At 38.9% G+C, this 26,207-nt stretch overlaps 1 protein-coding gene and 1 long non-coding RNA gene across 8 annotated transcripts in view; one reads left to right on the forward strand and one right to left on the reverse strand.

The window, feature by feature from the left end:
• LOC132686043 (uncharacterized) overlaps positions 1-3,245 on the reverse strand; it is a 43,684-nt gene extending 40,439 nt beyond the window's left edge. For all 3 annotated transcript variants that reach the window (XR_009613411.3, XR_009613410.1, XR_009613409.1), the window contains exon 1: positions 3,181-3,245. This is a non-coding gene — a long non-coding RNA (uncharacterized LOC132686043). The remainder of the gene's footprint in view (positions 1-3,180) is intronic.
• The window catches only part of SUCO (SUN domain containing ossification factor), a 91,580-nt gene extending 81,232 nt beyond the window's left edge, over positions 1-10,348 (forward strand). For 4 of the 5 annotated variants that reach the window (XM_078440897.2, XM_060643538.3, XM_060643537.3 and 1 more), the window contains 2 exons: positions 7,084-7,139; positions 8,311-10,348. In XM_078440897.2, coding sequence (XP_078297023.1) covers positions 7,084-7,139; positions 8,311-8,754 — 500 coding nt within the window. In that variant the 3' untranslated portion in view covers positions 8,755-10,348. The remainder of the gene's footprint in view (positions 1-7,083; positions 7,140-8,310) is intronic. The other variant, XR_009613408.3, reaches the window with a different exon arrangement.
• Positions 10,349-26,207: the final 15,859 nt, after the last annotated feature.

A 26,207-nucleotide genomic window follows, 5' to 3' on the forward strand; every position in this document is an offset into this window, starting at 1 on the left:
GGGAAGATGGGTATGGGGGATGAGTATAATAGGTAAAGAGGATAAAGAGTATACCTGATGAACACGGAGTAATGTATTCAATTGTTGAATCATTATACTGTACACCTGAAACTTATATAACACTGTATATAAATGTTTTAAAAAACTAAACCAGGTTCTTGAAAACAACATATAGTTGCATCTTGTGTTTTGATCAGCTCTTACAATCTTTGTCTTTAAATTGGTGTATTTAGACTGTTGATGTTTAAAGTGATTGTTGATATAGTTGGATTAATATTTACCATGTTTATTATTTGTTGTCCTTATTCTTTGTTCCAATTTTGTCTTTCTGAATTTTTAAAAAAATGTTTATTTTTGAGAGAGAGAGATAGCATGAGCAGGGAGGAGCAAAGAGAGAGAGATACACAGAATCCGAAGCAGGCTCCGGGCTTTGAGCTGTCAGCACAGAGCCCAGTGTGGGGCTCGAACTCACAAACCGTGAGACCATGACCTGAGCCAAAGTCGGATGCTTAAACTGAGCCACCCAGGCGCCCCCCCACCAATTTTGTCTTTCGTACTTTCTCTGCCTTTTATGCTTTTAATTCAGCATTGTACATAATCCCATATTTTCTCGGTTCTATTACTTTTCCTAGTGGTTGCCTTAGAGTTTGCAATATACATTTACAACTCATTCAAGTCTACTTTCAAATAACACTATACCACTTCATGGGTAGTACAACTATTTTATAATAACAAAATATTTTTTTTCTCTTTTTCTTTTTTTGTCAAAATATTTGTAATTTCTCCCATCCATCCCTTGCTGTCATTCATTTCACTTCCATGGAAGCATATATATACATAAGCATATTCAAGTACATTTTTGCTATTACTGTTTTGAACAAACTGTTATCTGTTAGATCAATTAAGATTAAGAAAAAGGTTGATTTTTACCTTTAAGTATTCCATCTTTGAAGCTCTTCCTTTCTTTATGTAGATAGCAGTTTCTGACCTATATTGTTCTCTAACTTTCTGAAGAACTAATTTTAACATTTTTTTGCAAGGCAGGTTTATTGCAACAAATTCCCTCAATTTTTTGCTTGTCTGAGAAGGCATTCCTCCCTCACTTGTGAAGGATAATTTCATAGGATATAGAATTCTAGATTGGTTTGTTTTTTCTCTCAATACTTTAAATATTTCGTTCCACTCTCTTGCATGATTTCTGAGGAAAAATCAGATGTAACTTGTCTTTGCTCTTCTAGTGAGGTGTGTTTTTCTTCTGACTTTTCAGGAGTTTTTCTGTATCTTTGATTTTTTTGAAGTTTGTATGTGATATGCCTAGGTGTAGTGTTTTGGCATTTTTTCTGCCTTGTATTGTCTGAGCTTCCTAGATCTGTGTTTTGGTGTCTGGCATTAATTTGGGGGAAATTCTCATTCTTTATTACTTCAGATCTTTCTTTTCCTTTCTCTTATTCTTGTCCTTCTGGTATTCTCATTACACACATGTTACACATTTTGTAGTTGTCCTGCACTTTTTGGATATTCAATTCTAGGGTTTTTTTTCTGTCTTTTTTTTCTTTGCTTTTTGTGTTTGTGTGTGTGGTTTCTTTTTCCAGGATTTTATTTAAATTCAAGTTAGTTAATATACAGTGTAGTGTTGGTTTCAGGAGTAGAATTCAGTGATTCGTCACTTACATGTGACATCCAGTGCTCATCCCAGCAAGTGGCCTCCTTAATGCCCATCGTCCATTTAGCCCATCCCCCCACCCAACACCCCTCCAGTAACCCTTAGTTTGTTCTGTGTATTTAAGAGTCTCTTATGGTTTGCCTCCCTCTCTGTTTTTATCTTATTTTTCCTTCTCTTCTCCTGTGTTCATCTGTTGTGTATCTTAAATTCCACATAGGAGCAAAGTCATATGGTATTTGCCTTTCTCCAACTAATTTTGCTTAGCATAATACACTCTAGTTCCATCCATATTGTTGCAAATGGCAAGATTTCATTCTTTTTTGATTGCCAAGTATTATTCTATTGTATGTATACACCACATGTTCTTTATCCATTCATCAGTTGATGGACATTTGGGCTCTTAACACACTTTGGTTATTGTCAGTAGTGCTGCTATAAACGTTTGGGTGCATGTGTTCCTTTGAAATAGCACACTTGTATCCTTTGGATAAGTACCTAGTAGTGCAATTGCTGGGTCGTAGGGTGGTTTTATTTTTAATTTTTTGAGGACCCTCCATGCTGTTTTCCAGAGCCGCCGCACCAGTTTGCATTCCCACCAGCAGTGCAAAAATTCCCACCAGCAGCGCAAAAGAAATCCTCTTTCTCCGCATCCTCGCCAACATCTGTTGTTGCCTGAGTTATTAATTTTGTTTATTTATTTTTAAAATGCCGTGTAATTATTTGTTGAAAGGTGGGATATAACATAGTGGTGAGGTGTGGTGGTAAAGGAAGCATTCTGTAGTCCTATGATTAGGCCTCAGGCTTTTGGTGAGCTTTTGTTCCTGACTGTAAACTTCACCAGTGCTTCTCAGCCTTCCCCTTTCCCTTAGGCAGGTTAGGCTCCAATAAAACACCAGTAGGTGCGACTCTACTGAAATAGATCTCCTAAAGTCAGACCTTGTTAAGAAAAACAGATGGGGTGCCTGGGTGGCTCAGTCGGTTAAGTGTCCGACTTTGGCTCAGGTCATGATCTCACAGTTCATGAGTTCTGGCCCTATGTTGGGCTGTGTGCTGACAGCTCGGAGCCTGGAGCCTACTTCAGGTTCTGTGTCTCCTTTTCTGCCCCACTCGTGTTCTGTTTGGCTCGCTTTCAAAAATAAATAAACATTAAAAAATTAAAAACCTCACAAAACTGTTAGGGCTCCCCTCTTGGAGTCCCCCTTGGACTTTCTTTTTTTTTAATTTTTTTTTTTAATCTTTATTTTTGAGAGAGAGAGAGAGAGAGAGAGAGTACAAGCAGGGGAGGAACAGAGAGAGAGGGAGACACAGAATACGAAGCAGGCGCCAGGCTCCAAGCTGACATCAGAGAGCCTGATGTGGGCTCGAACTCACAGACTGAGAAATCATGACCTGAGCCAAAGTCAGAAGCTTGGCCAATTGAGTCACCCAGGTGCCATCCCCCCTGGGACTTCTTAACTTACAGATATATCCACACTGAACATCCAGCAATTTATCAATTGTAGTTCAGGTTTTCCTACCTGGGCACTGTTCCCACAGAGGTTTCTGCCCAGGCAATTTGTGATTGTCTGTATCTGCCTATCTCCAGGTTTTGTGACAGTAGTTTTCCTTGTGACCTCATTTCTCTGAAGTATCTAAGAAGAGTTATTTTTCAGTTTGTTCAGTCTTATACTTGTTGTTATGACAGAGTGGCAACTTCTGTGAATACAGGCACACCTTTTGAGACTAAAGAGAATTTTGTTTCTTCCTTTCCAATCCGTATAGTTTTTATTTCCTTTGTTTCCCTAACTGCAGTGGCTGGCATTTTTAAAATGTTGAATAGAAGTGGTTGGTAGGCACCTTTGTCTTGTTCCCATTCTTAAAGGGAAAACTCTTAGTGTTAAGGATTATGTGTGTCATAGGTGTTTTGTAGATACCTATCATCTAAGGAAGTTCCTCTCTCCTGTTTTTTTTAAAGTTTATTTTAGAGAGAGAGAGAGAGCGCGAGCACAAGTTGGGGAGGGGCAGAGAGAGAGGCAGAGAGAGAATCCCAAGCAGGCTCTGCTGTCAGCGTAGAGTCTGACGTGGGGCTCGATCCCACGAAACTCTGAGACCATGACCTGAGCTGATATCAAGCGGCAGAGGCTTAATGAACTGAGGCACCCAGGCACCTCCCTCTCTCTTTTCTTAGTTTGCTGATAGTTCCTCTCCCCCATGAATCTCTGTTTAATTTTACCAAATACTTTTTCAGCTTCTTTTAAGATGATCGTTTCTAATCTCTTATTAAAATTAATTATACTAATTGATTTTCTGGAGTCATACTCTTATTACATTCTTAATAAATACAAGTTGGCATGATATGTTATTTACATGTGTGTTTTTTGTGTCTGTATTGTTAATTTCATGTAATTCTGTTTGATACTACTTAGGAATTTTGCTGTCTATTGTTCATGAATAAGATTAGTATATAATTTTTTATTTCTCAGACTGTTGGGTTTTGTTGTGTATAAAGCTTATATTATAAAACCAGATGGCCAGTGCTCTCTTATTTTCTCAGGAAGAGTTTAAAATTATAATTATTTCTTTTTTGAATTATTAGTCACATAGGTCCAGTCCAGAATCTTCTTTGTAAAAGGCTTTTAATTCAGGTTATAGGAACCTGACTTTTTTTGTCAATTTAAATTAAAAATTTCCATGAACTTTTCCATTTCGTCTAAATGTTAAAATTTATTAGCATAAAGGTATTCATGTATCTTTTCTCTAGTGACTTTTTATTATTCCTCCCTCTCCTTGAAACTTTTTGTTGGAGAAGAAGGACGTTCTTTTTTGCTATCAGTAGAATAGAGGTTGTGCATTATTTTTAACATTTTCTGGTACCTTAGAATTTACAAGTACTCATCGAAGTCTGCAGTTAACCCGTTCTTTTACCTTTTCTTGGATAATACAAAGATCTTTTATCCCCAGCTTGATATATATGTTACTGTTTTGTGTATTTAAATTCTATTTGTTTTGCTTGGTATACAATTATTATTTTTTACACTAGCGTTCATTTACATTTATCCACAGATACACTGATTTCTTAGTTCTTCAGTTCTTTGAATCTCTCATTTAGTATCTTTTATCAATAGTGGGAAAATTGTTGTTATTGTTGTTTTTTGAGAGAGAGTATGCTCCTGTGCTTGTGTGCGAGTTGGCGGCGGGGGCGGGGGGCAGTGGGGAGAGAGAATCTTAAGCAGGCTCCATGCCCAGCACATTGAGCCCAACAAAGGGCTCAATCTCACCACTGTGAGGTCATGACCTGAGCTGAAATTGAGTTAGAAGCTTAACCAGCTGAGCCACCCAGACACCCCAATACTGGAAAATTCTTAACCACTTCCCCCCAAAATATTACCTCTACCTCATTCTCTTTTAGAGTCTCCATTTAATTAAATCCTTCTCAGTTTATCCCCCTTGTCTCCTAAACTCTGTTCTTTTTGCCATTCTGTGCTATATTTGGATGATTTCTTCTGATCTCTTTTCCAGGCTACACATTCTTCAGCTATCTGTAGTCTGCTGTTAAATTCTTCCATTGAGGTTTTAATTTCAGTTATTACATTTTCCATTTCTAGGAATTCTTTTAGTATTTTTTTAAACATCTAGGTCCCTTTTGTGTTTCCTGCAGATATTTTCAAGCTTGTTTTTTATTTAAACATAGTAAGTATAACTGCCTTTGTGGTCTGTGTTTGATAATTCTAATATCTTAAATCTTTGTGAGTCTGTTCATTAATTGTCTCTGCAGCCTCTTGCTCAGGTGCTTAGTGTCTTTCTGTGCTTTGTGTTGGTCCTTCTCTTTGAAAAATTATTTGTAGGGATAATTTGAGAGCTAAAAGGTAGGTCTTTATTCCAGAGAGAATTTATGTTTGCTTTACATTCACAATACTTTATGTTTATGCCATGAGGTTACTTGGACCACCAGGTGGTCCCTGCATCGCATGGGTTAATTCTTTCTCTGAGGGTATATAGTTCTTTAGAGGCCCAGCTTACTGTGAGGAGAGTCAGGGTATCTTACTAGACTGTTACTTTGGGTGGGCCCTAAGGTTTGATTTCTGATTCATTACCTTGATACCATTAGACCTGAAGTTCACATACTCTTGCATTGGCAAATGCCGTCAGGACAGAAGTGACTTTTGTGTTCCACTTGACTATCGGGATTCCTATTTTTCATTCACATTTGGGATGGAGATTACCTACTTGATCTTGGCCGCTCTTCAGAGCTTTTAGTGATTTTTGTTTTTTAAAATCCATATTTTAGCTGCATTGAGCAGAGAAGGTGATCTGAGTAACAGTTAACAACCATTTCTAGAAGTAGGTGTCATTTTTTTAAAAAAATTGACTTGAGTAAGATTAGTAATCTGATAGAAATGACTAAAGAGGAATGTCTTTATACTTTTGGTATATTTTTATGCATTTGATATAGTTTATATGTTTTGATACTTTTATGTATTTGATGACTTTGTCAACAGATTTCTAAGACATAATGTAAAAAAACGAATTGGTTGAATCGTGTCATTAGTTAATTTGCAGTATATGAAGTTTTATAGGGAATTTTGCAACTTACAAACTTCTGGCTCTGTCAGACCATACATTGTTTACTTTTAATGGGATGAATGAGTCTGAAATCTCATTTATCTTGTCAGTCACATGTCTTGTCAAGATGTGTATCTTGTCAGTGTCAGAATGGTATACAGCTGTCTTGAATGTGCTTAAAGTAATGAAATCTTAGAAACCTAAAATGAATATTTCTAATTTACTCACCTTGCCAGAAGTATTTATTCATTATTGTTTATGATTATATTCATTATTATAATTATAATTATGTATTCATTATTGCTTATAATTTATATTGCATGCTTAAGCTATTTTTAGATTTTGGAGTTCATAGTTTCAGTCACAGTAAAATATAAGTGGAAAAAGCGTCTTAAATCTGTTTTTTGTGTGTATGCTCTTTTAACTGGCTTTCATACCTGGTCACAACTGCTTGTTGTACATGATTAACCCACATTTGTGACACAGTGTAGTTTAGTCTTTTAGGGAAATACTCAAATGATCTGTAGGTTTGTTATTAGCTTACCTGGTGATGTTATACTTCTCATCAGGTAAGAGGTTAGGGCTGGGCCCAGGGAAGGATCCTTATTGTGTTGGCTGATAGCTAGCTGTCTGTCAGTTAGAAACTTAGGGAAGTTATTTGAAGGTGACCAGTCAAGCCCAAAATAAGAATGGTACCATCTCCCACCTTGTTACTTTTCACTAATTTAAAATGCATAAATATATGCTTAATCTGGTATAATTATAAATTCATTGGATCTGTTAGGAAAGTAATCACTAAAGGATAATATATAATATTTTATAGTGTTTATCATGCATAATCTACATTTTAAATCTTTTTTTAAAATTTTTTCTTATAGTAGACCCAAATGATTTGTACATCGTAGAACCCCTCAAGTTCTCTCCAGAAAAAAAGGTAATATTTTGATCCTTTTTAAGTATATTGTATTACTTGGTACTAGACGAGGAAATAGCTTGAAAGGTTTGATATAACTGGTCCTTAAATTCTACTGTTTATTTTCAGTTATAGTAATAACACAAATAAATGTCACAAAGGTCAGCAAACTATGACTCACAAGCTGTATCTGGCCTGTGGCCTGTTTTGTATGGGCCTGGAGCCATCTTTAAAGGGTTGTAAAATAAAAAAAGAATATGCAAGAGAGACAGTATGTGAAATACAAAGCCTAAAATACTTACTGCCTGGCCCTTTACAGAAAAGGTTTGCTTTTCTGTGAAGCAAGTTTATGTGAGAAAGCAAGTTATGTGAGAAAACTGAAACTCGGAGATTTTGTCGTCTTGGAATGATCCATTAAATGAGTAGCAAAACTCAAAATAATACTATGATTTTTTCTGTTTTGCCTCTCAAAGTAAGTTGTACTCTTTTTGATTAGAGGTGATGGTCTCTAGGTGAAAGAACTTGGACTTGAGAGACAAATAAACCCAGGATTCAATCCCAACCTGGCCACTTGCTGTGTTGTAACTTGAGCAGAGAACCAAACCTGTGGACCTTGGTTTTCTCATTTAGTAACCAGGGATAAAGTGCCCCCTTCTCAGGGTTGGTAAGGAAGATACACCTGAAAGCAACTTGTGTGGTACCTGGTGCTTAGTAGGTACACAGCTGTTAGTTATCACCCCCTAAATCTATTGTCAGAGGTGGCAGCTAAGAGGGTTTTTTTTTTTTTTAATGTTGTGTTTAGTTTTTGAGAGCCTGCGCGAGTGTGTGCTAGTGGGGGAGGAGCAGAGAAAGAGGGGGACAGAAAATCTGAAGCATGACAGGGTGACAGCAGCGAGCCCAGTGCAGAGCTCGAGCTCACAGACCGTGAGCTCATGACCTGAACCGAAGTCGGACGCTCAACTGACTAAGCCACTCCGGCACCCCAAAAGAGTTTTGACTGAGTATATTTACAAAATGAGAAGGTGATGGTGGTATCTATGCAGAACATAACAGGGCGTCACGCTGTTCATAATGCTGTTTCACTTTTCACTGGGAGCTGGCACTTTCCTCCATTAGTTCAGCTCTCTAGGTGTTTTGAGAGGTTAACTATTGGAAGTCTAATAACTACCCTTTTTAAAAATTTGTGTTCTAGAAAAAACGCTGCAAGTACAAAACTGAAAAAATTGAAACCATAAAGCCGGCAGACCCACTGCACCCGGTAGCCAATGGAGACCTAAGAGGAAGGAAGCCCTTTATGAACCAGAGAGACTTTTCTAATATGGGCGAAGTTTATCACTCTTCTTATAAGGGCCCTCCATCTGAAGGAAGCTCAGAAACATCATCACAGTCTGAAGAGTCTTATTTTTGTGGCATTTCAGCTTGCACAAGTCTGTGCAATGGACAGTCCCAAAAGACAAAAACTGAGAAGAGGGCTTTAAAACGAAGGCGATCTAAAGTCCAAGACCAAGGAAAACTGATAAAAACTCTAATACAGACTAAGTCAGGATCATTGCCGAGCCTGCATGACATAATCAAAGGAAACAAAGAGATCACCGTGGGAACATTTGGTGTCACAGCAGTCTCGGGACATATCTAAAATGAAGAGAACTTTTCATACTGGAGACTTTTTTTTGTTGTTCTTTGAAGAACAGTCTGTGGTATTTGAAGGGTTTGCGGGAGGGAGAAAATATTAATGGGAAAAGTATTCCGAAATTATGGTTTCTGCCTTTTTAAAACAGTAGGTGGGATTGTGTCAATCTTGGTTAATGAGCTGCAGTTTTACAAGGCTGATCACTTCCTACAGGGACAATGGTAGACATTTTATAAAGATGTTTTTTCACAGATTAATTACTGGGACAAACATAATTTGGAAGCCCAGTTCCTTTGGGTGGGATAGGAATGAAAGCCTAAACCTCTTCCTTTAGCTTTGTTCCTATTTCTTGCACCTTCCCATATTTATGTGCCTTTCGTCTATTTATAACGCCACTGGAAGAGGAGGGAGAACTTTTTCTGTCGTTTGATTTCTTTTATAACTTTGTTAGTTTTTTGAAGCTGCAAACACTACAAGGCTTTAAGGTGATCTGTGCCTGAAGTTCAGTAATGTGGGTCAGACAGTGTAAAGTCCTACAGACTTGCCGACTAGACTTCTGTTTAGCAAACTCACTGGAAACAAAAAAATTGCTGGAATTTTTAAGTCTTACTCTTTTCGGTAAATGGCGATACTGGTATTTTCATTTAACTTATTCACACTAGTTTTTCTCTAGTTACTAAATGAGAAAAAAGCCTACAAGATCTTTTCTTGCAAGTGACTGGTATTTGCAAATAAATTTTTTATAAATTCACCTTTTAGACACATTTAACCATTTGTAAAGGATTTCTTTAGCTACATTACATTTTAAACATTCACAATAAGCACTAATCCTCCAGACTTTCTGGTCAGTGTTTCCTGTTACTGCAGATGGAACATTTGAAGGTTTGTCAAATGAGCCCAGGTCTCATGTGATATAATCACTGCCTATGTCCATATACCCGGAACCAGTTAGTGAGTTTGTCAGACCTTGTCTAATTGGTCAAGTCTAAAGGGATTATTATTCCTTGATGTTTGCTTTGTATTGGCTACAGATGTGCAGAGGTATACATGTGCGATGTCAATGTGTCTGTCTTCATTTTGTCTTTTTTTTCTTTAAAAATAATTGGCAGCGACTGTATTTGAAGAAAATGATTTCTTAGTGTGTGTTTGTACAGTAATGAGTGAAAGTGGAAAGTTTCTTTTTGAAAGGGAGCGAATTGACCATTTTGTGTTGTAAGATTTAAGTTATAACTTATTGAGCACTTTTAGTAATAACTGTTTTTAAATCTGTCTAATACCTTTCTGGGGGTATTGTTTGTAATGTGACCTATTTAAAGCCTTTTTTGTTTGTTTAAGTTGCTGCTTTTAGGTTAACAGTATGTTTTAGATGATTTAAATTTTTTTCCAGTCTGTACAATTAGCCATTCAGAGCAAGAGGGCCTGATTGTATAGAAACTCACTGAAAAGAGGTCCAGAGGGGAGCGGAGCGAGGGCGGGAAGTTCCACATCCGTGTCAGCACCCAGTGTTGTGGAAAGATGACTTTCAATATGTAACTACAGAGCTGTAGTGCCATTAGAAACTGTGAATTTCCAAATAAATCCGAACACTTGTCTTTATTAATTACTGGCTCTTCTGTTCTTTGAAGGAGAACTTACAAATGTATTCACTCTGAACACAGATTGAAGTTTTGCCGCTTTGAAAACTAAATACGCCAACATCCCATTACATAATTGATCACATTTAAGGCAACTCTAAACTGACTGAACTTACACATAAACATTTTGTTCCCTGTACAATCAAAATTTCACCATTTGAAACACAAAAAGGACAGTTTTGATCTTTATTCAGGGGAATACATGTCTGTGTTTTCCTCTTACCAGGTGCCATCTTGAGGACGATTAATTTTTCGTTGTTCCCACATTTTACAATTTGGGGTTTATTTTTCCTCTCTGAGGTTAGGCCCACATGAGGAGAAAAAAAAGTTCTTGCCATTTGTAGATTTGCACCTGGTAAGAAGCAGTGTATACATAATATGCTCTCAGAGGTCGTTGAGAGTCAACCTCATTCTATTTTATTTCTTGTAACATTAGGCATTAAAACAGCATACAATGAAAGGAAACTGGGGGATTTTAAGAGCAAAGATGCCAAGTAAAGCGGTTCCTTTAACTGGATTTTTAAAAACACTGTGTTACACATACATACAATTTGAGGAATTAGTTTTTTGTAAGTCTTGTATGGGAAAACAGCGGTTCTCTACTCTCTGCCACTACACCCACCCCCACCCCCGCCCCACCACTGCCTTTCCCCACCAAGGATTGTTTGCTTTGCAACAGCATCCTTTTCAGCTCTTGTCTTATTTTCCCACTTAATGGTTTTCCAGTTTAAGAGGTGTTCTCAGTTTGAATATATAAGCTTACATACATGAATATGAAGTAGATCTATTTGTTAACCTACTTGGACAAACCTACGTAAGATTGCAGTATATGAAGTAACATGTCAATTTAGAAATACTGCTTTTCTAAAATCTGTATTTTCATAGGGGGTGCCTGAGTGGCTCAGTCAAGTGTCCAATTCTGGATCTCAGGGTCTTGAGTTCAAGCCTTCCATTGGGCTCCACGCTGGGTATGGAGCCTACTTAAAAAGGAATGAATGAATGAATCTGCATTTCATAGAACAAATTTATTAAAAACCTCATGCTTTTCCCCAGCTTTTTAATTTGAAAATTTTAAAATCCATAGAAAAGTTGAATATCCAGCAGTTAACATTTACCCAGATCTAGCAGTTAACATTTTTAGTTTGTTTTTTCTGTGCGTGTGTCTGTGTGTGTGTCTATTTGCATACACAGCCATGCACAAAACATTATTTTGGGTGAACCATTTGAAAGTCGGGACACTACGACCCTTCACCCCTAAATGCTTAAGCATGTGTTTCCTAACAATAAGGACATTCAGCTAGGTAGCCACAATACTAGTATCATGCCTAAGAAAGTTAATAATTCCAGAATCTAATACACAGTCTGTAGTCAGATTTTTCCAGTTGTCTTCTGTGGACACTTTTGTTTTTTTGGTCCAAGGTCCAGTCAAGGTTCATTTGGTTGTATTGTCTGTTTAGGTTTTTTTTTTTTTTTTTTTAATTAAAGTTTATTTTATTTTTGAGAGACAAAGAGCATAAGCAGGGGAAGGGCAGAGACAGAGGGTGTGAGAGAGAGAATCCCAAGCAGGCTGTGCACTGCCAGGGCAGAGCCCAACACGGGGCTCAAACCCACAAACCGCAAGATCATGACCTGAGCCTTAAAGTCAAGAGTTGGACACTTAACTGACTGAGCCACCCAAGTGCCCCTATTTAGGTTCTTTTAAGTAAATACAGATGGCTTTATGACTTTGCATGTCTTCCTTGTGCTTATTTTCTCTGAATCATTCCAGTTTTAGTGTATGGGCTACCAAAGTGGGCACTAAGAGCTTTTCAAGTGATGTGTTCATACTGTTGCTAAATTTTATCCCAACCCACAAGTATCCGTTTGTATAACATTAAGACATTAAAAAATATCTTACGGGAACATGTATTCATGACCACTGCATCATACCCCACTTAATAGGTTACTTTCAAAATTAATCTTTAGATTGTTTCCAACAGAGTTCATCACTTGTGTGATGTACTCTAAAGTACAATCACTTGTGTGATGACTGTAAAGTCATACACCCTAGACTACCGAGTGTTACATTTTTTTTTTTTTTTTAATTTATTTTTGGGACAGAGAGAGACAGAGCATGAACGGGGGAGGGGCAGAGAGAGAGGGAGACACAGAATCGGAAACAGGCTCCAGGCTCCGAGCCATCAGCCCAGAGCCTGACGCGGGGCTCGAACTCACGGGCCGCGAGATCGTGACCTGGCTGAAGTCGGACGCTTAACCGACTGCGCCACCCAGGCGCCCCAGAGTGTTACATTTTTTAATAAAGCATGTATTAAAACCCACCAAATGCCAATTGTTAACATATATAAAGTAGATAAATCTGAGCAAACATAAGCATTTGTGATTTTTATTATTCTCCCCTTTTTAAAATGTTTTTTATAATTTTATTTTTTTAATTTACATCCACATTAGTTAGCATATGATTTCAATAGTAGATTCCTTAATGCCCCTTACCCATTTAGCCCATCCTCCCTCCCACAACCCCTCCAGCAACCCTCTGTTCTCCATATTTAAGAGTCTCTTACGTTTCATCCCCCTCCATTTTTATATTATTTTTGTTTCCCTTCCCTTATGTTCATCTGTTTTGTCTCTTAAAGTCCTCATATGAGTGAAGTCATATGATTTTTGTCTTTCTCTAATTTCACTTACCATAATACCCTCCAGTTCCATCCACGTAGTTGTAAATGGCAAGATTTCATTATTTTTGATTGCCGAGTAATACTCCATTGTATATATATATACACCACATCTTCTTTATCCATTCATCCATCGATGGACATTTGGGCTCTTTCCATACTTTAGCTATTGTTGATAGTGCTGCTATAAACATGGGGGTGCACGTGTCCCTTCGAAATAGCACACCTGTATCCCTTGGATAAATACCTAGTAGTGCAATTGCTGGGTTGTAGTTCTATTTTTAATGTTTTGAGGAACCTCCATACTGTTTTCCAGAGTGGCTGCATCAGTGTGCATTCCCACCAGCAATGCAAAGGAGATCCTCTTTCTCCGCATCCTCGCCGACATCTGTTTGTTGGCTGAGTTGTTAATGTTAGACATTCTGACAGGGGTGAGGTGGTATCTCATTGTGGTTTTGATTTGTATTTCCCTGATGATGAGTGATGTTGAGCATTTTTTCATGTGTCGGCCATCTGGATGTCTTCTTTGGAGAAGTGTCTATTCGTGTCTTTTGCCCATTTCTTCCCTGTATTATTTGTTTTTTTGGGTGTTGAGTTTGATAAGTTCTTTATAGATTTTGGATACTAACCCTCTATCTGATATGTCGTTTGCAAATATCTTCTCCCATTCTGTCAGTTGCCTTTTAGTTTTGCTGATTGTTTCCTTCACTGTGCAGAAGCTTTTTATTTTGATGAGGTCCCAATAGTTCATTTTTGCTTTTGTTTCCCTTGCCTCTGGAGACATGTTGAGTAAGAAGTCGCCGCGGCCAAGATCAAGGAGGTTTTTGCCTGCTTTCTCCTCGAGAATTTTGATGGCTTTCTGTCTTACATTTAGGTCTTTCATCCATTTTTAGTTTATTTTTGTGTAGGGTGTAAGAAAGTGGTCCAGGTTCATTTTTCTGCATGTCACTGTCCAGTTTTCCCAGCACAACTTGCCGAAGAGACTGTCTTTATTCCATTGGATAGTCTTTCCTGCTTTGTCAAAGATTAGTTGGCCATACTTTTGTGGGTCCATTTCTGGGTTCTCTATTGTATTCCATTGATCTGAGTGTCTGTTCTTGTGCCAGTACCATACTGTCTTGATGATTACAGCTTTGTAATACAGCTTGAAGTCTGGGATTGTGATGCCTCCTGCTTTGGTTTTCTTTTTCAAGATCGCTTTGGCTATTCGGGGTCTTTTCTGGTTCCATACAATTTTTAGGATTGTTTATTCTAGCTCTGTGAAGAATGCTGGTGTTACTTTGATAGGGATTGCATTGAATATGTGGATTTCTTTGGGTAGTATTGATTTTTTAACAATATTTGTTCTTCCTATCCAGCAGCATGAAATCTTTTTCCATTTTTTTTTTTTTTTGTCTTCTTCAATTTCTTTCATAAGATTTCTACAATTTTCAGTGCATAGATTTTTCACCTCTTTGGTTAGATTTATTCCTAGGCATTTTATGGTTTTTGGTGCAATTGTAAATGGGATCGATTCCTTGATTTCTCTTCCTCTTGCTTCATTGTTGGTGTATAGGAATGCAACCAATTTCTGTGCATTGGTTTTATATCCTGCAACTTTGCTGAATTCATGAATCAGTTCTAGGAGTTTTTTGGTAGAATCTTTTGGGTTTTCCATACAGAGTATCATGTCATCTGCAAAGAGTGAAAGTTTGACCTCTTCCTGGACAATTTGGATGTCTTTTATTTGTGTTATCTGATTGCAGAGACTAAGACTTCCAATACTGTGTTGAATAACAGTGGTGATAGTGGGCATCACTGTCTTGTTCCTGACCTTAGGGGGAAAGCTCTCAATTTTTCCCCATTGAGGATGATATTAGCATTGGGTCACTCATATATGGCTTTTATGATCTTGAGGTATGATCCTTCTATCCCTACTTTCTTGAGGGTTTTTATCAAGAAAGGATGCTGTATTTTGTCAAATTCTTTCTCTGCATCTATTGAGAGATCATATGGTTCTTGTCCTTTTTTTTTTATTGATGTGATGAATCACATTGATTGTTTTGCGGATATCGAACCAGCCCTGCATCCCAGGTATAAATCCCACTTGGCCGTGGTGAATATTTTTTTTTAATGTATTGTTGGATCTGGTTGGCTAATATCTTGTTGAGGATTTTTGCATCCATGTTCATCAAGGAAATTGGTCTATAATTCTCCTTTTTAGTGGGGTCTCTGGTTTTGGAATCAAGGTAATGCTGGCTTCATAAAAAGAGTGTGGAAGTTTTCCTTCCACTTCTATTTTTTGGAACAGCTTCAAAAGAATAGGTGTTAACTCTTCCTTAAATGTTTGGTAGAATTCCCCTGGAAAGCCATCTGGCCCTGGACTCTTGTGTTTTGGAAGATTTTTGATTACTAATTCGGTTTCTTTCATTTATATATATATAATTTATTGTCAAACTGGTTTCCATACAACACCCATTGCTCATTCCAACAGGTGCCCTCCTCAATGCCCATCACCCACTTTCCCCTCTCCCCCAGCCCCCATTAACCCTCAGTTTGTTCTCAGTATTTAAGAGTCTCTTATGATTTGCCTTCCTCCCTCTCTGTAACTTTTTCCCCCCTTCTCCTTCCCCCTGGTCTTGTGTTAAGTTTCTCAAGATCCACATATGCGTGAAAACATATGGTATCTGTCTTTCTCTGCCTGACTTATTTCACTTAGCATAATACTCTCCACTTCCACCTACGTTTCTACAAATGGCCAGATTTCATTCTTTCTCATTGCCAAGTAGTATTCCATTGTATATACAAACCACATCTTCTTTATCCATTCGTCAGTTGATGGACATTTAGGCTCTTTCCATAATTTTGCTATTGTTGAAAGTGCTGCTATAAACATTGGGGTACAATGCCCCTATGCATCAGCCCTCCTGTATCCCTTGGGTAAATTCTTAGCAGTGCTATTGGTGGGTCATAGGGTAGATCTATTTTTAATTTTCTGAGGAACCTCCACACTGTTTTCCAGAGTGGCTGCACCAGTTTTCATTCCCACCAACAGTGCAAGAGGGTCCCCGTTTCTCCACATCCACTCCAGCATCTATAGTCTCCTGATTCAATTTCTTTACTGGTTATGGGTCTGTTCAAATTTTCTTTCTTCCTGGTTAAGTTTTGATAGTTTTTATGGTTCTAGGAATTTGTCCATTTCTTCCAGATTGCCCATTTTATTGGCATATACTTGCTCATAATATTCTCTTATTATTGTTTTTATTTCTGCTGTGTTGGTTGTGATCTCTCCTCTTTCATTCTTGATTTTATTCATTTGGGTCCTTTCTTTTGTCTTTTTGATCAAACTGGCTAGTGGTTTATCAATTTTGTTAATTCTTTCAAAGAACCAGCTTCTGGTTTCATTGATTCGTTCTACTGTTTTTTTGGTTTCAATAGCATTAATTTCTGCTCTAATCTTTATTATTTCCTGTCTCCTGCTGGCTTTGGATTTTATTTGCTGTTCTTTTTCCAGCTCTTTAAGGCATAAGATTAGCTTCTGTATAGGAAATCTTTCTTCCTTCTTTAGGAAGGCCTGAATTGCTATATACTTTCCTCTTATGACCACCTTCCTGCGTCCCAGAGGTTTGGGGTTGTGGTGTTATCATTTTCATTGGCTTCCATGAACTTTTTAATTTCCTCTTTAACTTCTTGGTTAGCCCATTCATTCTTTAGTAGGATGCTCTTTAGTCTCCCAAGTATTTGTTACCTTTCCAAATTTTTTCTTGTGGTTGATTTTGAGTTTCATAGCATTGTGGTCTGAAAATATGCACGGTATGATCTCGATCTTTTTGTTCTTGTTGAGGGCTGATTTGTGTCCCAGTATGTGGTCTATTCTGGAGAACGTTCCATGTGCACTGGAGAAGAATGTATATTCCACTGCTTTAGGATGAAATGTTCTGAATATATCTGTTAAGTCCCTTTGGTCCAGTGTGTCATTCAAAGCCATTGTTTCCTTGTTGATTTTTTTGATTAGATGATCTGTCCGTTGCTGTGAGTGGGGTGTTGAAGTCCCCTACTATTATGGTATTACTGTCAATGAGTTTCTTTATGTTTGTGATTGATTTATATTTTTGGGTGTTCCACATTTGGCGCATAGATGTTTATATTTGTTAGGTCTTCTTGGTGGGTAGACGCCTTACTTATGATATAAAGCCCTTCTTCATCTCTTGATACAGTCTTTATTTTAAAGTCCAGATTGTCTGATATAAGTATGGCTATTTCAGCTTTCTTTTGTTGACCGTTAGCATGATAGATGGTTCTCCATCCCCTTACTTTCAATCTGAAGGTGTCTTTAGGTCTAAAGTGGGTCTCTTGTAAACAGCATGTAGATGGGTCTTGTTTCTTATCCATTCTGTTACTCTATGTCTTTTGATTGGAGCATTGAGTCCATTGACGTTTAGAGTGAGTACTGAAAGATATGAATTTATTGCCATTATGTTGCTTGTAGAGTTGGAATTTCTGGTGGTGTTCTCCAGTCCTTTCTAGTCTTTGTTGCTTTTGGTCTTTATTTATTTGTTTGTTTTTTCTCATCTTTTCTCCCCTCAGAGAGTCCCCCTTAAAATTTTTTGCAGGGCTGGTTTAGTGGTCACAAACTCCTTTAATTTTTGTCTGGGAAAGTTTTTATCTCTCCTTCTATTTTGAATGACACCCTTGCTGGATAAAGAATTCTTGGCTGCATATTTTTCTGATTCAGCACATTGAATACATCCTGCCACTCCTCTCTGGCCTGCCAAGTTTCTGTGGATAGGTCTGCTGCAAACCTGATCTGTCTCCCCTTGTAGGTTAGGGACTTTTTTTCCCTTTCTGCTTTCATGGTTCTCTCCTTGCCTGAGTATTTTGTGAATTTGACTATGATATGCCTTGTTGATGGTCGGTTTTTGTTGAATCTAATGGGAGTCCTCTGTGCTTCCTGGATTTTGATGTCTGTGTCTTTCCCCAGGTTAGGAAAGTTTTCTGCTATGATTTGCTCACATAACCCTTCTACCCCTATGTCTCTATCTTCCTCTTCTGGGACCCCTATGATTCTAATGTTGTTCCTTTTTAATGAGTCATTGATTTCTCTAATTCTTAAATTGTGCTCTTTCACCTTAACTTCCCTCTTTTTTTCTGCTTCGTTATTCTCCATAAGTTTGTTCTCTATATCTCTGATTCTCTGTTCTGCCTCATCCATCCTTGCCACTGTGACATCCATTCAAGATTGCAGCTCAGTTATAGCATTTTTTATTTCATCCTGACTAGCTTTTACTTCTTTTATCTCTGCAGAAAGGGATTCTATTTTCAACTCCAGCTAGTATTCTTATTATTGTGATTCTAAATTCTGCCTCTTGCTTGGTTAATTCCCTGGCTGTCGTTTCTTCCTGCTCTTTCTTTTGGGATGAATTCCTTCATTTGGTCATTTTGAAGGGAGAAAAGGAATTAATGAGGTAAAAAAATTAAAATTGAAAAAATATTAAAATTAAAAAATTAAAAACAAGCGCACACACACACACACACACACACACATACAAAGTCTAATAAATGTTGTTAGATCCTAGGTGTGTTTTGGTCTGGGTGTTGAAAGGGGCTTGATTAGAGAAAAACGGGGAAAGAAAAAAAAAGGAAAGAAATCATTTGAAAATTTGACACTAAAGTAGACTAAAATGAAATGATGGAAGTAAAATAGAATTTGAAAAAAATTTACACAAAAGTAGAAAATATAGTAGAAAAAAATTAAAGAAAAATAGTTTTAATAAAAATTGAAAATAAAAATGAATTTTTTCTCTTTCCGTATTCAAGAAAATGAAAAGAAATGAAAAAGAGAAAAAAGAAAAAGAAAGAAAGAAAATTGAATAGATGGTCCAGTGAACAGATTGAAATATAACTGAAATTACTTGGTTTTCCCCTAGAAGTCAAACTATGAAGCCTTTTATAGTCCATAAACTAAGCAGGTGGAGACTTGTGTTCCTGAAGAGCGAGGTTGGCCCAGTTGGGTGGGGCTTAGTGTAATGGCTCTGTACTCCACTAGATGGTGCTGCTACCCTCCTGGGGCGGATTGTTGTGGCGCTCGTAGGTGCGTGTGCGCGCGCGTGGGAGTGGTGAAAATGGTGTCACCCAGCTACCCAGTCTCTAGTATCTGAACTCTGTTCTCCCTCATTAGCAATCGTGCACCCATCCTTTGTCTTCAGCTTCCTTCCACTCCTCGCTTTTACACAGTCCATGACCAAGCCCTAGGTAGAACCTTCCTCCTGAGTTTTGTCTCAGATGAGGCTGTGCTTCTCGACCCCTTACTTCTGAGGGATTGTGGCTTTGACCCTTTCTGCCCCTCTGTGGAAGGTCTCACTGAGCAATGGCCGGGTGCTGGCTGCACCCAGGAACGTTCGTGGGACTGTGCTGCTGCTGACACCCAGAGACTGCGGCTGGGTGCCAGCCCATCCCAGAAAAAGTTTGCACAATTGTGTAGCAGCAGCATTTCAGGGAATATGGAAAATCACATCACACATCTGGCACCAGGCTTCACCCTCAGTGACCTCGTTCCAGCACCAGCAAATGTGGTTTTCTCCTGGGTCCACTGGGGTCTTTGCCTGTGCAGGGGCCACACAGCCTCTACCACGTGTCCTCCCAGCAAGGGAACCGCCTCTCCCTGTGTGGCCTGAAGACCCCTGGACTCCACTCTACTCCTGGGGATTCACCCTTCCCACCAGAGCGCCACCGGCTATTGAGCTGCAGAGTTTCAGCCTCTGTGCTCCCCTGTTTATAGTCTTAATGGAATTTAAACCCTCTCCTTTCTCCTTTCTCCCTCTTTAGTTCAGTCCCTGTGGCTGTTTCCACTTTCTCTCCAGCTGCTTTGGTGGGGGGGATACTTTTCCTGTATTCTTCCCCCCCATCTCAGCCCTCTCTCCTCATGCAAAAGTGGCTCCCTGCCCTCCACGGCTTGTCTCTCCCCCAGTTCACCTTTCCACACCACGTACCTGCTGAGTTCTGTGGTTCAGGTTGTGAAGATTATTGTGTTAATCCTCAGATACGTTTTCTAGGTGTGCAGGATGGTTTAGTGTTGGTCTGGCTGTATTTCATGGACATGAGACACACAAAAAACTTCCATGTTGTTCTGCCATCTTGGCTCCTCCCTATTTCCCCCTTTTTTATTGAAGTATACTTGACACACAATGTTATGTCAGTTTCAGGTATGCAACATGGTGATTGGATAACTCCATGTACTGTGCTCCCCACAAGTGTAGCTGCCATCTGTCACCACACAGCACTATTACAGCACCATTGACTACATCCCCTGTGTGGTACTTTTCATCCCTGTGACTACTCATTTCATAACTGGAAGCCTGTGTCTCCCACTCCCTTCATCCATTTCGCCAATCCCTAACCCCCAGCTCCTCTGGCAGCCATCAGTTTGTTGTCTTTATTTATCAGTCTTAATTTATAGGTTTCTGCCTATTTGTTTTGGTTTTTAGATTTCATATATAAGTGAAATCATAGTATTTGTTTTTACCTGACTTATTTTACTTAGTGCCATACCCTTTAGGTACCCAACCATGTTGTTGCAAATGGCAAGATCTCACTCTTTTTTTTATAACTAATATTCCATTGTATGTATATGTATCTATCTGTCTACCCGTCTGCCTGCCTATCTATCTATCTCTCATCTATCATCTGTCCCACATCTTCTTTATCCATTCATCTCTATTGATGGACATGTAGGTTGCTTGCATATCTTTGTGTTAATAACATAATAGTTATAGGGGTGCATGGTATCTTTTTGAATGAGCATTTTTTTGTTTTTTGTTTTGGTAAATACTGCATTTGTGATTTTTAAATGAATAAGGGATAAAAAATAAGTTTTAAACCCAGGATGGCTTAAAAAGTTCCCCAGGTAAGTGAAGCAGTTTAAGAGCAGACTGTCTGGTTTCATATTTGCTCTCCATCTTTCACGATGGCACTGGACAGATCACAATAAGTTGCAATCTCATTAAGCATCAGAATTCTCACCTGTTAATAGGTATATAGCACTTCCCTGAGAGGATCATTCTGAGGATCAAGTGTGCTAATACATGTAAAACTATCATGTACCCAGTATATACTACATACTCAATGTTAGCTATTAACGTCTGGATGTTCAAAGTTCTATCTCTTCCCTGGTGTCTGAGTATCTACCAGCAGGTCAAGAGAGGAGCTTATGCTTGGTTAAAATTACCATCTCCAGCCTCAGTCTACACCACCTAATGGTGTAATGCAGGATCAGCAGGGAACTTTGAGCCCAATGTGCTTGGAGTAACGCCCTCAATGCTTTCATCACAGGGGTCAGTAAGCCACTCCAGACTCTGCAGGACTCTTGGAAAGGCCTTGTCACCTGTTTCTACCTCTTGGTATAAAGCCTTGCCACAACTTTCTTCCTCAAAACCATTAAGGCAAATTTCACATGCCCTTGACTCCTGTTAATTTTATCACTGCAAGAAGCCCTATAAAGGTGTCTGGGTGGCTCAGTCGGTTAACTGTGTGACTCTTGATTTTGGCTCAGGTCATGATCTCACGGTTTGTGGGTTCAAGCCTCCTCACTGACAGTGCAGAGCCTGCTTGGGATTCTCTCTCTCCCTCTCTCTCTCTCTCTCTCTGTGCCCCTCCTCTGCTCATGCTCACACATACTCTCTCTCTCTCTCTCTCTTTCTCAAAATAAATAATAAATAAATCACCTTTGGAAAAAAAATCTCCATATCGCTTTTCACATTCTTCCTTCTGGAATATTCTTCCATATTCCCTCACCCACTCCCAATCATTTCCACTATGCCCTCTGGACTCAAAATCAATCAACAATAAAATTTCCTAAATCTTTAACTTGTTTCCACCTTTCTTTCACCTCCTTGTTCTAGCCAAAACTACTTCCCTCGAATCCTTTCCAGGTCAGTTTTCTCTTGCACCCCTCACACCGCTCAGCCTGGAGAGAGACTAGACAGTCCCCTTAATCTTCCATGCCCTAAAAGTCACTCTCTGAATCTTACATCAACAAACCATATCATCCACTATTTCTCCTGGTTGCAAATGAACCCGTTTTCACTTGCCCTCTCTCATCTTTACTCTTGGGGTTCCTGTCATTCCAGGACTGCTTCTGTCACAGTTTGTGAGGATTTCAATGTCCACTTTACATTATTTTTCTCTAGTTTCTCAGGTCCTTGCCTTCTTTCTCCAATGATCTTGTTCTCCAGCCTATATCGGCCACTTATTTCCACTTAAACCCTAAGAGTTGTTTGTTTTAAAGATTTTTTTTAAATGTATTTATTTATTTTGAGAGAGAAAACATGAGTTGGGTAGGGGCAGAGAGATTGGGGGAGGGAGAGAATCCTAACACTGGGCTAAAACTACAAACTGTGAGATCATGACTTGAGCCAAAGTTGGAAGCTTAACAAACTGAACCATCCAGATGCCCCTCAATCCTAGTTTTTGACATTACCAATATCCATAATCCTGGGTACCAATTTTAAGCATCCAGCTCTGACCCGCATTGCCTACTCTCCCAGCTCATTCCTCTCACACCCTCTATTCTTTGCAGGCCTTTTGGAGAGCGTCCAACCCAACCCCACCAGATGGCGGTCATGTGTGGTTCATATTTTGTCCCCAGAAAACATGCCTCAGCCACAAACCCTGGGAATGCTGTTGTATCCTAACAGGTCACGGACACTTTGCACACACCGTCAGAGCCCTTAGCAAGCCAGTCTCTCAACTTTTTAATTTTCTAGGTGGGATCCAGTCACAAGTCTTTTGTGCTCCTTCCCCCAACTTCAGGGGCACATACTCCTGGGGGAAGTGATCTTATTCCCAGATTAGAGGTAAATCTTGGTTAGTGTGAATCAATCATGGCAAACCCATTCTCCTCACTAGCAACTGGTGTAGGTAAATGAAGTCTGCCAAGAGAGGGGCTTCTTTGCTGTTAAAAATCAAGTTGTAGTAAAAGCAGGACATTTTCTCTCTGGGCAATCTCTTGTCTGGATGATATACGTAAATTTCTCATACACGATGGCAGCCTAACTGAGGAAAATCTGACATGCTGAAGAGTAGAAAAAAGAAGTTGCTCCTGATATCACTCTAAGTCACTGAATCAACCAGTCCTGGAGCCATCCTATCTGGGGATTCCTTGTTAATTGAAAGAATAAATCCTCATGTTTAAGCCATTCTCAACTGGTTTTTGTGTTACATCTTGCCAAAAGTCTCCCATGTGATAAGAGTTGTTCTTACTGGGTGCCAACACCAGATCCTGTATACATATCCTCTTCTTTAACAATCTGTAAGTACTGTTATTGTGCCAGTTTTAAAATGAGTAAACTGAGGCACAGGTCACAAAGTCAGTAAGTGGGAGAGCAGAGTTCAAGCCCATCAGTCTGTAGGACTTCAAGGCCTAGGCTCTTAACCACCACACTGCAGCGCCTCCTGGTGGAGACAGGGGGACACTACCTGAGGAACCCTCTGAGGAACCCAGAAGGTGGGGACCACTCACTGAAGCACCCCATTCTGGCACCAGGCTGGTTGGACTTGTCCTGTAAAGTTTTTATTTTGTACTCACAGCCTGGTGAGACCTAAGACTCAGAAACGCATTAACTTTATACTCTCTACACCTATTTGGGACAGAATGTCACATTTAGTATCTGTCTCAGTATTACTTTAAATAAAAAAAAGTTAGTTATCATAAAAGTTCCAAAGTTATGTTTTCCAGTAGTTCTTGGGGGGAATCAAACCCATAATACTCTTTGAAAAAATAATGGGTACCAAATTTCTTATGGAAAAGTGGTAAAAATTTTGATTTCTTATAACTATGAAAGGTGACAGACTATTAATTAGACATATTGTGGTGTTCATTTGCAAGCATAAAAATATCAAATCATCATGCTGTACATCTGAAAGTAATATGGTGTTGTGTGTAAATTATACCTCGGTTTAAAAAAAGTTTTGGTTTAGTCTGGGGAATGGGGAGCCTGAAGTATGTTCTTTAAAAGAAAAGGTCCAGTGTAGAAAAAAATGTGCCAGAAATATGTGTAACAGGTAGTTATCAGATAAAAATATGTTAATCCTTCTTTCAAAGATGTGTTTTGGGGGCACCAGGGTGGCTCAGTCAGTTAAGCATCCGACTCTCGGTTTCAGCTCAGGTCATGATCTGTGGCTTTGTGAGTTTGAGCCCTGCATCAGGCTCTGTGCTGATGGTGTGGAGCCTGCTTAGGATTCTCTCTCTCTCTCTCTCTCTCTCTCTCTCTCTCTCCCTCTCTCTCTCTTTGCCTCTCCCCTGCTCACACTGTCTCTGTCTCTCTCAAAAATAAACTTAAAAAAAAAAAAACCAAAGAGGTGCTTTGTTCAGTGAGGTAAAATAAATATTTTATGAACACTATTGATTAGGTGGGAATGGCCACAGCCCTTAACCTCAAGGGGTCAGGAAGTCTACACAATCCAGTTCCAAGAACCAGGGGGCAATGAGGAGAAACAAGGAGTATTTGTATCATTGGTATAGAAATTTTGTGTTCTCCAAGAGCAGGCAATCAGTATTTTTATTTATTGGGGTTTAAGGAACTTTAAAAGAGGAAGTATAAAAATGACTCAAAATCCCCACATGAAAAAGAATATTGATTTGAGGGAGCATGACATGCTAATGTACAGCACATCAAAGAGGCTCTGTTTTAAGAATAACAACTACTAGCACAGCAGAGAACGGAAGCTGTGGCTCTCCTCTTCCCCCAAGTCTCTAAGATCTCCCCCCACTGCCCCCAGAACACCCTTCACATGAGCCCCACCCCGGCCTCATGAGCTCTGATCGGTTTGTCTCTGTATCCCAGAGCCACTCGGCTCATTGAGTTGCTCAGAAATACCTGAAATATTTACCAAGGGCCATATTGCCTATCCAAGGCTCACTCTGGCACATTGCTGTTTGCCTAATTATAGTTACATCAAATAAATAATGCTGGGCATTTTAGAATGTTTATTATGGTCTACACCATAGTGTAGATCAGTTTAGAGCTGTCTCCACTGGCTACTTGATTGAAAAGATGAGTGAGCCTCTTTGGATGTTATCAGGAGTGACAGTCCAAGTCTTTAGTCAGTCCTATGGTGACTATATTGATTCATAAACTTTTATTTATGACAAATTAATCGTCAGCCCATCTTTGAAAACCGATTGTGGTTTGTATTTCCATTCTGCAATATTTGTGAAAGGGAAGTCACGTAACTAAAAGACAATTCAATGAAATTTAAGGAAATAATTCCTCATTCTCAAGATTTCCACTGAGGGACATTATTGCTAATCTATTTTGGACCTCCTATAAGAGGAATTACAGGGGCATCTTGGTGGTTTGGTCAGTTAAACATCTGACTTTGGCTCAGGTCATGATCTCATGGTTTGTGGGTTGGAGACCCATGTTGGGCTCTGTGCTGACAGCTCAGAGCCTGGAGCCTGCTTCGGATTCTGTGTCTCCCTATCTTGGCCCCTTCTGCATTCATGTTATGTCTCTTTCTTTCTCAAGAATAAGTAAACATGAAAAAAAATGAAATCTAAATGAATCCGGGTTATAATCTTGACTTGGCTATTTACAAACTGTTTGGAAGTACCTGCTGTTTGTACCTACTGCTTGATAGTAGGCAAATTATTTTTCATTTCTAAGCCTGTTTCCTTTTATTTACTTTATCTATCTCTATTATTTATCATTACTGTCACCTATCATTTCTATCTATCCATGTATCCATCTATGGTAGACATTAAAGTATTCATTAATATCTATTTCCTTTTACTTCTAGGCATTTAGGATGATCATGCGTGTGTGTGCGTGCTCACACACACACACACACACACACACAGAGCTACACATGACCTGCTATGGTCAATGAAATAGGAGAGAAGTAGTGACTTGTATCTTCCAGCATTTAAGACAGGGTGTCAATTTTCCATCTTTCCTCCTCCCTGCTGCTGTGATTGGCAATGTGAATGGTGTGCCTCAGCTGGAAGAATCTCTGAATGAAGGCTCTATGGAGTCCAGCCACTAAGGGCTGTTGTGAATAAGAAATACACTATTATTGTGATAAGTGAATGTGATTTGGGGATTGTTACTTAACCTAACTTAACCTGACCAATACATCATCTTCCCTTTTCCCAAAAAGAAGTTAAAGTAGCTGAAAG

This window comes from Panthera onca, chromosome F1 (assembly GCF_046562875.1).
Source record: "Panthera onca isolate mPanOnc1 chromosome F1, mPanOnc1 haplotype 2, whole genome shotgun sequence".
In the NCBI taxonomy this organism is placed as follows: domain Eukaryota; kingdom Metazoa; phylum Chordata; class Mammalia; order Carnivora; family Felidae; genus Panthera; species Panthera onca.